The 12,231-nt window shown below is 48.2% G+C and overlaps 1 protein-coding gene across 1 annotated transcript; it reads left to right on the top strand.

Moving 5' to 3' along the window:
* Positions 1-775: 775 nt before the first annotated feature.
* scaf1 (SR-related CTD-associated factor 1) lies at positions 776-12,163 on the top strand. The gene is given in 18 exon segments (XM_022210086.2): positions 776-818; positions 973-1,271; positions 1,274-1,794; positions 1,796-1,896; positions 1,899-2,016; positions 2,018-2,121; positions 2,124-2,171; positions 2,174-2,389; positions 2,392-2,471; positions 2,473-2,803; positions 2,806-2,865; positions 2,868-3,073; positions 3,075-4,455; positions 5,160-5,242; positions 6,510-6,726; positions 6,729-6,808; positions 8,156-8,284; positions 11,421-12,163. Coding segments are annotated over 18 exon segments (4,176 nt in total). The 3' UTR covers positions 11,580-12,163.
* The last annotated feature ends 68 nt before the right edge of the window (positions 12,164-12,231 follow it).

Below are 12,231 nucleotides of genomic sequence, written 5' to 3'. Positions count from 1 at the left end.
ACAGAACTCGGTTTCCCATGATTCTTAGTGTCCGGTTTGAGGGAGGAAGATGGCGGCGGCTAATGGAGGAGGGCTGCCGCTGTAAACCGACCAGAAGCAGCTAAAGCTTCATTTTAACGGTTACTTTACCGAGTTTAACGGATTCCGATGAATCAGAGCGGCTCTCTGCTGTCAGGCTGAAGGCTGAAGGTAACGGATTAGCATTTAGCTCCTACTGGAACCTCATTACTGCTAGCTGCTGGAAGCTAAGCTAGCCGCTAGCAGGTTGCTGCGACAGAAACCCTCTGATCTTAGATCTGTGAGATTTATTTATATTTATGATGTTTTATTTTACCATTAGCGACTAAACTGGACTCAGAATTATGTCGTTAACGAGACACCGGAAAATGAAAGATGTTCGATGACAACCGGCGACGGGAACCGGCCGGAAAGCGAAAACATTCCGTTAGCACCGTTAGCTTCAAGCACGAAAACACACCGAGACAGAGACACGCCGGAACAGAAACAGAGACACACCGAACAGACCAGAACCGTTGCAGATCCACGTTAGAAAATTCAGCAGATTTAATGAACCGCAGCGAAATGGAGAAACAAGATATTAAACCACATCATCAGACTGTGTAGGTCCACTTGTACTGCCAACCATGCTCAGGGCTGCAGTAGGAGGTCGTCAGGTGTTGTAGGTCCATACAGTGATCGTCTGCGGGACAACCGTCTGTCCTATACTTTGTTTTAGTTTCAGGAACCAGTCAGTGGTTGGAGTCCGTTTGAGACGATGGTTCAGCGTAGAGACACCAGGCCGAACCAGAACAAAGATGGTTTGAGTTCTATTTTGGAAAACAGACAACAGCAGCCAGCTCAATGCAAACAAGGACTTCATTCTCTTCTTCTTGTGCTCCGTCCACATGTTTTTATCTCAGCTCCGTTTAGATAATGATGTGAGATGATGCCTGTCCTGTTTCTTTCCTCTAGGTTTGTCCCTGGATCTCTATTTCTGTCGTGGACTAACAGCTTCCAGGTTCAGCGGTCTGACAGCTGCACCTCCAGTTCTCCTGGCCCATGGACTTGACTCCAGCCCAGGCTTCAAAAGGAGGCCTGCTGCCTCCTCTTCTCCAGGAGAAGCTGGAGAGGCTGCCAGGAGTCCTCCTTCCTGCTCGCCCTCCCTGTCTCTGTCATCTCCTTCGTCTGAGCCGTCCTCGCCGCTGTCTACGTCCTCCTCTGTCTGCGCCAACTCATCGGGTTATCAGAACCATGTGAAGAGTCAGACCCCGGGACGGAGGTGGCCAGGGTCTCCTCCACTTCTGCCTCTTCAACTGCACCTACATCCAACACCACCTCCTCAGACTGCTTACCGCACACTTCCATGCAGCCCAGCGTTGACTGTGAAGACGTGGATCAGAACAGGGAAATGTACGATCCTTTCAACCCGACCGATGGAGACAGAGAGGGACGGGTGAAGGGAGACGAGGGGGACGGGGAGAAATATGACCCTTTTGACCCCACTGGTTCCCCCGCTTCAGACATGGACGGTGGGAGTGGAAACATCAGGATGGTGAGAAGAAACAGTGACAGGGAGGATGAGGACAAGGAGGAAGAACCTCCAGATTCCACAGACACGCTGACGGAGGCCTGCCTGCCCACCCAGCTCCCTCTGAGGAGGAGGGTGGACTGTAGCTCCGCCAAAGCTGGAGGCCGGAGTCCAAACTCTGACCTCTCTGAGATCGAGGAGGGTGAGATAGTTGGAGCAGCTGACAGAGATGGAAACAATAAGAGGTCTGCTGAGGAAGTCCTCCCCTCAACTCCCCAGCGTCTCCTTCTTCGGTTCAAAACCAGAGCGTATCCTCCGGGTGCTGGACGAGGACGGCTTCGTGTCCGTGTGCACGGAGGGAAACTGGGAGGTGGACGGGAGTTAGAGGAGGAGCCGGTGGTAGGAGTGGAGGATCTGAGGAGGAAGCTGGTCAGCAGAAGGAAGGAAAGATATCTGTCCTTTCCTGCTTCTTCTCCTCTCTCCTCAGCTGCCACCTCCTTCCTCCCATCCTCCAGCCTCCGCCTCCTCCTCCCCTCCCACATCTTCAGCAGGGCAGGTCAGCAAGAGCCACAAGTCCTCCAAGATTTCCAAGGACTGTGCCGACAGAAAAGCAAAGATAGGAAGGCAGGTGAAAAGGAGGTGAGGAGAAAAAGAAAAGGAAGGGCAAAGAGGGGACTCACGAGAGGAGCAAGGACAAGGAGCGAGGACACAAGGCTGGGAAGGAGGTGAAAGGAAGGAAGAGCAGCAGGAGCAGCAGCCGGAAGAGAAAGAAAAGACAACACAGCAGTCCAGAGGCATCACGATCCTACAACTCCTCAGGACAAGGCCACACCAGACGCTCCTTCTCTAGCCTGTCGGAAGAAAACACCGAGAGAGGGACAGAGACAGAGACAGAGACAGGGACAGAATCAGAGACAGAGGCAGAGGCAGAGGCAGAGACAGAGAACAGAAACCGCACCAGTAGCCTTAGAACAGACGACCGAGACAGAGATTCCAGCTCTAGGAAGAGGGAGAGGGAGAGGAAGGAAAGACATCATTCTAGCAGCAGAGAGCGAGGCTTTTCAAAGAGGTCCAGAGGAAGCCGGGACAAGAGGGACACTGAGCGAGACCGGCAGCACGAGAGGGACCGGAGACGGGACGGACGGCCCGTCGTCCCTCCATCCATCCAGGACCTCAACGGGTCCGACCTCTTTGCCATTAAGCGAACCATCACGGTCACCACCACCACCACCACCACCACTGTCCCCGGCTCCCCCAGACTGGCCCCGGCCTCCCCGCGGAGCCCACCGAGGACTCTGACAAGCCTCACAAGAGGAAGAAGAAGAGGAAATGGCACTCGGCCGGGAGGTGGAGGACCGGGAAAGTTGTCGCAGCCGATCGCAGTCACTGTCGCCGCCGAGGTATCACAGCTATGAATCGGACCGCTACTCGGACAAACTAGAGATCGATGTGTTGTCTTTGGACGGTGAGGCTTTGGACTCAGACTACCCGTCTCTGGAGGACACGCCTCCTGCTGCTCAGCCTCCAGGACCTCCTGTCGTCAGCCCCCAAAACTAAAACCACGGCCAAGACTGGACAACATCACCCCAAAAAAAAGTCCTGCACGTTAAAGAAACTTGACCAGTCTGAGTCCTCGTCCTCTTCCAACAGAACCAAAAGCAAATGTCTGTCCTCCCTGACGGTCAGCTCCGGCTCGGCCTCTGTCCCAGCGGGCCTCCCATCAGCCAAGAGAGCCCGAAAGATGGGAAAGGACAAAGAGCGGGACAAAGGCAGCAGGAAGGACTTGAGTCGTTCTGGCAAATCCAAGAAGGAGAGTGGAGGCGGTCGGAAAGGTAAGCTTCAGTCCAAAGTGTCGGTGCTGGTCCGTGAAGGTGTGAGCAGCACCACGGGCGCTTCGGTTGGCTCTGGGAAGCTGGGTATGGACCTGCTGGGTCCAGGAGGAACAGGAGGTGGTGCCGGGGGCTCCGTGGTGGGTGGATCTATTGCAGTGGTGTTCTGCAGGGACAATGAGAGCAGATCTCCGTTCCTCAAACCCTGTTCAGAGCCGCTGTCACTGAGCGGCCGCAGCAAAGACCTGGCCGGCATCGGAAAACGAAGCAGCATGTCTGTACCGTCGTTGTCCTTAGCCGGTCCTGCAGGCCTGAAATCCAAGAAAACCAAACCCAGCTCTATCACATCTACCTCCTCCTCTGCCTCCTCTCCCTCGTCTTCTCTGGCGACCAAACGCCGCCGTCGCCTGGCCAAGAAGACGAGAGAAAAAGGAGGCGCTGCGGCTGGAGACTCCACCCAGATGAAGGCCAGGTCTGAAGGCTGGAGTGGAGCCTCCTTAGATGTTCAGTCAGCCGGTGGAGATGGAGCGAAATCAGTCAGTCCCAATACTGGTCAAGCCGGTCCTGCACCCTGTTCCTCCTCCTCATCCTCCTCCACCTCCTCCTCCACCAGTGTGCTGCCTCCTTCCTCCTCTCCACCACACACTCCTCCTCCATCTGCTGCTCCTCTGCGGGACATGAGGGAGTCTTCTCCAGACTCTCAGACAGTAGACAGCAGCTGTAAGACTCCAGACCCTTCGTTTCTGGCTGAGGACTGTCCGAACCAGACCAGTCCCCCCCTCCCAGCGTCCAGTCCATCCAGCCTGTCCACGCCTCAGGGTGCCGGACTCAACGCCTTGTCCACTCCCACTGCCAAACACTCGCCTCCAGATGATGCTCCGAAGTCTCTGGCCTCTCCTCCCAGCTCGTCCTCGTCTGCAGGCTGTGGTCTCACTTCTCTGTCTATGCCCATGTCTTCATCTGACCCTTCCTCCTCCTCCTCGGTTTCCTCCTCATCTGCCAATAAGCCTCCTCCTCCCCCTCCTCCTCCAGCAGCTCCTTCCCTCCCCTGGAGTCTGCAGACCGGAGTCGACTGCACAACGGGAGGCGTCTTGGCTCGTAAGTTCACTCCTTAGTCAACCACGTTTTTACCAACAGCCAATTCAGTTGATTTTATTTATGTAGCACCAAATACAGGTCAGAATGTCTCAGGACGCTTTACAGAACCCACATCAGCTTGAAGTTAAAAACATCCTTTAGAGACGGTTTCTGGACTCGGTTCTGTTTCATAGCTGGAGCTTCCAGACTTTAGTTTGTGACAGAAAAGCCGTTATTTTATTGTTCTATGGATACAGCAGACTTTTATTTACTTCAAACTGCAACCGGTGACGTGTTTATTATAAAATGTGTATGAATGCTAGGAGAGGCTCCATTATGCTCTGAAGATGTTCAGTTAGAAGGTGAATCAGGTAAATGATACAGCAGGATGTTCTAGTTGATGTTCTTCAGTCAGAACATCTTCATCTTTTCACTCAGGCTCCTGTGGCTCCATCATATAATCATGTCCATAAATATCCTGTCCTCTAACATGGATGAGTTCCATCAACCCTCAAAAGCAATTTAACTCAAAATCCACAGTTCTAAATTACTGGACTCATGAAGTCCAGGTGTAGTCTGGTCTGGAGGTTTATCTGAAGTCTAGACGTTCCCGACATGCTGCTTTATTCAGTCTTTAATAAGGGCTCAGGTATTACATTCTGATGCATTTTCATGCCTCTGTTTGTGAGCTTTTGGTGAAATAATGGTGTCATTCTTCCTCTCAGTGACTGCTCTGCTCTTCAAAATGGAAGAAGCGAACATCGCTAGCAGAGCCAAAGCACAGGAGTTCATCCAAGCTACCAGCCAGGTGAGATCTTCTGTCTTCAGGTGTTCATGTTCTCTGTCTTCATTTACAGTCAGTGTTTCTGTGTCTGAACTGTAAAACAGAATGTCTGGCTGCTCTTCTATAGAAGTTAAATCTGTTCATTTGTTGTGGTGAGCCGCTAACGGGGAGGTTCAGGTTTTTAAAGCAGTTTCTCGGTCTGGTTGTCTCCTGGTTTCATATTCAAGCAAAACTAGACTGAGTTTCACTGTTCAGCAAAACTGTTCAACATTAACATGTTTAAATAAGTCTAAGAAAGCTTCAAAGCCCATTTACGAACCGTGCTGTTGTCACCACTGTTAGCAGCATGTGGGTGGGTTTGTGGTCTCAGTTCTTCCTCTGCAGTTTGGTTATTAAAGCCGGTAAACCTTCAAACCTCAGACTATGGAGCATGATCTTAAAGTGTTGAAACGTGCTGCAGGCCAGAACCACCTGAGGTTTAAACTCTAAACCCATCAGTCACCACATTAAACTACCTGCTGATGAGGCTCAGACCTCTGGAGGTCCTGGAGTAGCAGCTGAGACCGGATCAGACCCGTTTCCCGGTCAAAGGAATCTGGAGGTCAATTCCACACGTTGATCTCTTCATCGTGTTCCTCAAACGTTCTCTGAACAATGTTTGCAGTGCGGCAGGAAGCATCGTCCTCCTGGAGTTCACGTGTTCTGAACTAAGTTTAAACATCCAGATCCTGTCAGAGCAGCTGTTCAGTAGCTTCTCATTCACTGCATCATTCTACTCAGAAAACACTTCCTGGGTCAGATTTAAACTGTATGGAGAGTAGCAGAGTTCATACAGACACAACAGCTTCTACAGTAAGCAGTGAACACAGGTATAATGTTATCGTTTCCATAACAACCAGAGTCCTTCTTTCCTGTTGGTCACTGATTGGTGTAAACAGAAGGTTTCAGTTTCATCCTTTTCTCAAAGTGGACCTCAGAGAGACTTGAGATTTCACTTTCCAAAGTTTAATCAGATTGAAGGAGGTGAATTAGACAGTTCAGGAAACACAGACACCTCGGTGTTGGATCGTCTGTACCGTTCCTTCCTAACCTGTGGGATTTATGTGTTGTTCTTTACGTGTTGCTGAGCTGTGTTATGTTTCATGTATCATGCAGCTCAGCTTAGTTCATGTCTGTAAACATCTGATGAGCTCCCTGTCTTAGAATTCTGCTCCATGACAGTCCACATGTTGAACCTTCTCAGACCTGGTTTTAGAAGCTCCAACGTGGACTAACTCTGTCTCTGGTGCAGATTCTGTCCCAGGCCAACCAGAACCAGACCCAGCAGCATGCTCCTCCTTCCTCAGCCTCCTCTTCCTCACAGATCCCCCCCACTCAGCCTCCGCCTCCTGCTCTGAGCCCGGCCCAGTTCATCCTCCACGGCTCCCTCCCATTGGTCGGCTGCACCAAAACCCCCCCGTCTCACCTGCACCCCTCCATAGCCGGTGGTTGTGCCCAGACTCCCCCTCCATGATGCCGGTGGGGCTGTCAGGAGTCACTGGGAGCTCTGGAGACACCAGCTGGGACACGGAGAGCAAAGACCCTGATAAGGTAAAGGATGGCAGCCCTTCAGCAGCATCTGCTAGTTTCAGACGTTTCTCTGATAAACAGGGTGCAGATAGAGCAGATCTTTGTCTTTAAACCCGATTAAACACAGACCTGACAACCTGTACGCATTTTGCGTAGCAGGTACACAATTTGACATCAAAATACGCTGGTACGCTCCGCCTCATTAAACTACTCAAAAAGCTGCAGACATCTGTGAGTGCTGTTAGAAATGTGGACGTGCAATACTCATGCATGATGCAGCAGTGTAGTGGTGCAATTTCAACCAATCATCATAGAGTAGCGGAGAATAAGGAGTCTGCAGAACCCTTGTTGGCCCGCTCTCTCCTGTCCTCTGCCTCCCTCCACCTCTCTCCCCGTTCCCCGTGCCCCCACCTGCAGCAGCTGGCGGTTAAAACGCTTATGCGCTTCAGTGTTCCGCCCGCAGTACACTTTGAGATCTGCATAAGCAATTTGCTAAATGTCTGAAACTGCAAACGCTATTATACAAACACTATACGCCGATGGAAAGCTTAGATTCTCATGAATCCGCCGGTATAAACCACTTTCAGATGTGATTACCACAGCGGGTGAGAAAAACACATTTGTCCGACAAAAGCGAATATCCATCCATCCATTCTCTATACACGGCTTCAACGTACACAGTGTGACTCACATTTCTGGGTTCATTATTACACACAGATGAAAATATTCCACAAAAACGGCCATAATCCAACCTTTTACATCCAGACGAAACAAGCCAGTAAACTATTTTGTCCAAAACATGTCTTGAAGTCAGCATAGAATCCACGAATAGGTCGTTTTCAAGGAAATGCACCTCGCGATGCGCGTCCAATATTCCCTGTATTTCTCGTCATATTTTTATTTACAAATAAAATATTAGCGAATTTTTTTTTTGTACTGAAAATGGCTGGAATTGACTGCAGCTTAAAGGGTTAAAAAACGGTAAAATGGTGTGTGTGTGCACGCGTGAGTGTACGTGTGTCTCTTTTGGCAAATCTGTACTGTTAATAACGTTACTTTCACGTTGAAAATACGATGTCATATCAGGGCAATAAGCACCGAGAGTTTTTTTCCTATCAACATGAGCGCGAGCTGTGCATGCGTGTTTGCACGTGCATGTGTGAGATTAAGTGGTACGCAAAATATTTCGCCAAGGTTGGCAGGTCTGTAAACAAGATTTTGGCACATTAATGAATGCAGTCAGCATAACTGTAAAGGAAATCAGTTCTTCATACATCACTATTATCTTCTTATTTCTCCTGTGTAGAGTTCTGATTTCCTAATTTGTATAATTCTGATTATTATTTAACTCTTGTCTGGATTCGACAGTACCTGAAGAAGCTGCACACACAGGAGCGAGCTGTAGAGGAGGTGAAGCTGGCCATCAAACCTTACTATCAGCGCAAAGACATCAACAAGGACGAGTACAAAGACATCCTCAGGAAAGCTGTACACAAGGTGGGCCTCAGCTCAAACCCTGCTTCATGCCTAATAAATAAACTGTCCCTGAACTGATTCAGGGTCCTAAAGGCCTCGACACACTGTACGATTTACGGCATCCCAGACCAAAGATAGCAATGCCGAGAGAACAGTGGAGATATCTTTGGTCTGGGCTCTAAATTGGTGGTCCTAGGTCGCACTGTTAGACAGGTTCAAGGACAGCCGTTGTCATGGTGACCAAAGACAAGCTGCCATAAAATTCTGAGTGATCATCTTACAGTATGATGCTGCTGGACCTACGACAACTAACCAACCAATTGAAATGCAGGATGAAATGATGTACTGATCAATAAACCCAAATAGAGGAAAGATGTTTGGCTAGTATCCCTGTGATTGTAGGGTTCACGTTTGGCTAGTTTCACTGTGATTGTAGGGTTCACGTTTGCCTAGTTTCCCTGTGACTGTAGGGCTCATGTTTGGCTAGTTTCCCTGTGATTGTAGGGTTCACGTTTGCCTAGTTTCCCTGTGACTGTAGGGCTCATGTTTGGCTAGTTTCCCTGTGATTGTAGGGTTCATGTTTGGCTAGTTTCCCTGTGATTGTAGGAGCTCATGTTTGGGTAGTTTCCCTGTGATTGTAGGGCTCATGTTTGGCTAGTTTCCCTGTGATTGTGGGGTTCATGTTTGCCTAGTTTCCCTGTGATTGTAGGGCTCATGTTTGACTAGTTTCACTGTGATTGTAGGAGCTCATGTTTGGCTAGTTTCCCTGTGATTGTAGGAGCTCATGTTTGGCTAGTTTCCCTGTGATTGTAGGAGCTCATGTTTGGCTAGTTTCCCTGTGATTGTAGGGTTCATGTTTGGCTAGTTTCCCTGTGATTGTAGGGTTCATGTTTGCCTAGTTTCCCTGTGATTGTAGGGTTCATGTTTGCCTAGTTTCCCTGTGATTGTAGGGCTCGTGTTTGGCTAGTTTCCCTGTGATTGTAGAAGCTCATGTTTGGCTAGTTTCCCTGTGATTGTAGGGTTCATGTTTGCCTAGTTTCCCTGTGATTGTACGGCTCAATGTTTGCCTAGTTTTCCTGTGATTGTACGGCTCAATGTTTGCCTAGTTTCCCTGTGATTGTACGGCTCAATGTTTGCCTAGTTTTCCTGTGATTGTAGGGTTCACATTTGGCTAGTTTCCCTGTAATTGTAGGGTTCATGTTTGGCTAGTTTCCCTGTGATTGTAGGAGCTCATGTTTGGCTAGTTTCCCTGTGATTGTAGAAGCTCATGGTTGCCTAGTTTCCCTGTGATTGTAGGGTTCATGTTTGCTTAGTTTCCCTGTGATTGTAGGAGCTCATGTTTGGCTAGTTTCCCTGTGATTGTAGAAGCTCATGTTTGGCTAGTTTCCCTGTAATTGTAGGGTTCATGTTTGCCTAGTTTCCCTGTGATTGTAGGGCTCATGTTTGACTAGTTTCACTGTGATTGTAGGAGCTCATGTTTGGCTAGTTTCCCTGTGATTGTAGGAGCTCATGTTTGGCTAGTTTCCCTGTGATTGTAGGAGCTCATGTTTGGCTAGTTTCCCTGTGATTGTAGGGTTCATGTTTGGCTAGTTTCCCTGTGATTGTAGGGTTCATGTTTGCCTAGTTTCCCTGTGATTGTAGGGTTCATGTTTGCCTAGTTTCCCTGTGATTGTAGGGCTCGTGTTTGGCTAGTTTCCCTGTGATTGTAGAAGCTCATGTTTGGCTAGTTTCCCTGTGATTGTAGGGTTCATGTTTGCCTAGTTTCCCTGTGATTGTACGGCTCAATGTTTGCCTAGTTTTCCTGTGATTGTACGGCTCAATGTTTGCCTAGTTTCCCTGTGATTGTACGGCTCAATGTTTGCCTAGTTTTCCTGTGATTGTAGGGTTCACATTTGGCTAGTTTCCCTGTAATTGTAGGGTTCATGTTTGGCTAGTTTCCCTGTGATTGTAGGAGCTCATGTTTGGCTAGTTTCCCTGTGATTGTAGAAGCTCATGGTTGCCTAGTTTCCCTGTGATTGTAGGGTTCATGTTTGCTTAGTTTCCCTGTGATTGTAGGAGCTCATGTTTGGCTAGTTTCCCTGTGATTGTAGAAGCTCATGTTTGGCTAGTTTCCCTGTAATTGTAGGGTTCATGTTTGCCTAGTTTCCCTGTGATTGTACGGCTCAATGTTTGCCTAGTTTTCCTGTGATTGTAGGGTTCACATTTGGCTAGTTTCCCTGTAATTGTAGGGCTCATGTTTGGCTAGTTTCCCTGTGATTGTAGGAGCTCATGTTTGGCTAGTTTCCCTGTGATTGTAGGGCTCATGTTTGCCTAGTTTCCCTGTGATTGTAGGGTTCATGTTTGCCTAGTTTCCCTGTAATTGTAGGGTTCATGTTTGCCTAGTTTCCCTGTGATTGTAGGGCTCATGTTTGGCTAGTTTCCCTGTGATTGTAGGGTTCACGTTTGGCTAGTTTCCCTGTGATTGTAGGGTTCATGTTTGGCTAGTTTCCCTGTGATTGTAGGGTTCATGTTTGGCTAGTTTCCCTGTGATTGTAGAAGCTCATGTTTGGCTAGTTTCCCTGTGATTGTAGGAGCTCATGTTTGGCTAGTTTCCCTGTGATTGTAGGAGCTCATGTTTGGCTAGTTTCCCTGTGATTGTAGGAGCTCATGTTTGGCTAGTTTCCCTGTGATTGTAGAAGCTCATGTTTGGCTAGTTTCCCTGTGATTGTAGAAGCTCATGTTTGGCTAGTTTCCCTGTGATTGTAGGAGCTCATGTTTGGCTAGTTTCCCTGTGATTGTAGGAGCTCATGTTTGGCTAGTTTCCCTGTGATTGTAGGGTTCATGTTTGGCTAGTTTCCCTGTGATTGTAGGAGCTCCGTTTATGCTTTGGTTGTTTAATTTCATGGATGGATGGTGCATGCTGATGACATTTTATTCTTCGTTCACGTCGACTCACGTACATCGTAGGCTGAGATCCAGCTGCGTTTTTAATCTGCACAGAGCAAACTTGAACGTCATGTCCAAAGATTATTAGATTCATGTCATACAGAGTAGCAAGCTGGGAACTTAGATTAAAATCACACAGTGTGGAGACCTTTAGGGATGCTTCCTGACAGCAACAGCAGGAGTAAAGAAAGCACATGAACAGTTTTTCTAACTCCTGTCTGTGTTTCCTCAGATTTGCCACAGCCGAACCGGAGAAATCAACCCCGTCAAAGTCAGCAACTTGGTGAAGCTGTACGTTCAGCGCTACAAATACTTCCGGAAACACGGACGGAAGATGGATGAAGAGGAGAGGGATGACAAGGACCCAGGAGCGCTGCATTCCTCTGCCTGATCGGAGACTTTTTATAAATGTTCTGCCCTCCTCTCAACATCTGGGCTTCATTTTTTTTTTCATATTTCATAGCCCACCTTGTCTAAACTTTGTCATTTTATGGAAGTCTCTCCTCAAATTTCTGCAGTCTCACTGTAAATATGTCTGACATAGAAACGTCATCATGAAGGTTCCACCAGAAAGCAGTCAGTATTCAACCCTGCAATAAATATTCAGTTTGTGAAGCTTATAGTTTTAGATTTGTTCACTGTATCCATTAGAGGTTTCGCAGTCGTGGTACTAATTACAGGGCTATTTTTAATAGCATTGAATTAGCTGTTCATGCTAGTCTGTCTCCACCAGACCATTTCTATCAGAATCCGAGCCGATGTTGGATCCTGAAGACGCTCCAGACACTACAGCATCCCAAACTTCTCTGTGAGACTCTGCAGACAGTATGCAAGCTGGAACTGATGGTTCAAACACTCCTCAGTTCTTCATTCTGCTCTCTATGTAATGTATGCATGTGTTACTGAGGCTGAGAAAATTACTAAATCTCTTTATAAAATGACCAACAAAATATAAATGTTGCTTGAAAACCAAAACACAGAACCTGGTCTTATTTATTCAGTCCAACTTGTCTTTACTTTCAGACTTGTAAAAAGTTTGGCTG

Source organism: Acanthochromis polyacanthus, chromosome 21 (genome assembly GCF_021347895.1).
Source record: "Acanthochromis polyacanthus isolate Apoly-LR-REF ecotype Palm Island chromosome 21, KAUST_Apoly_ChrSc, whole genome shotgun sequence".
In the NCBI taxonomy this organism is placed as follows: Eukaryota; Metazoa; Chordata; class Actinopteri; family Pomacentridae; genus Acanthochromis; species Acanthochromis polyacanthus.
The sequence above is the reverse complement of the archived record's forward strand: the minus strand, read 5'-3'. Positions and strand labels throughout refer to the sequence as shown.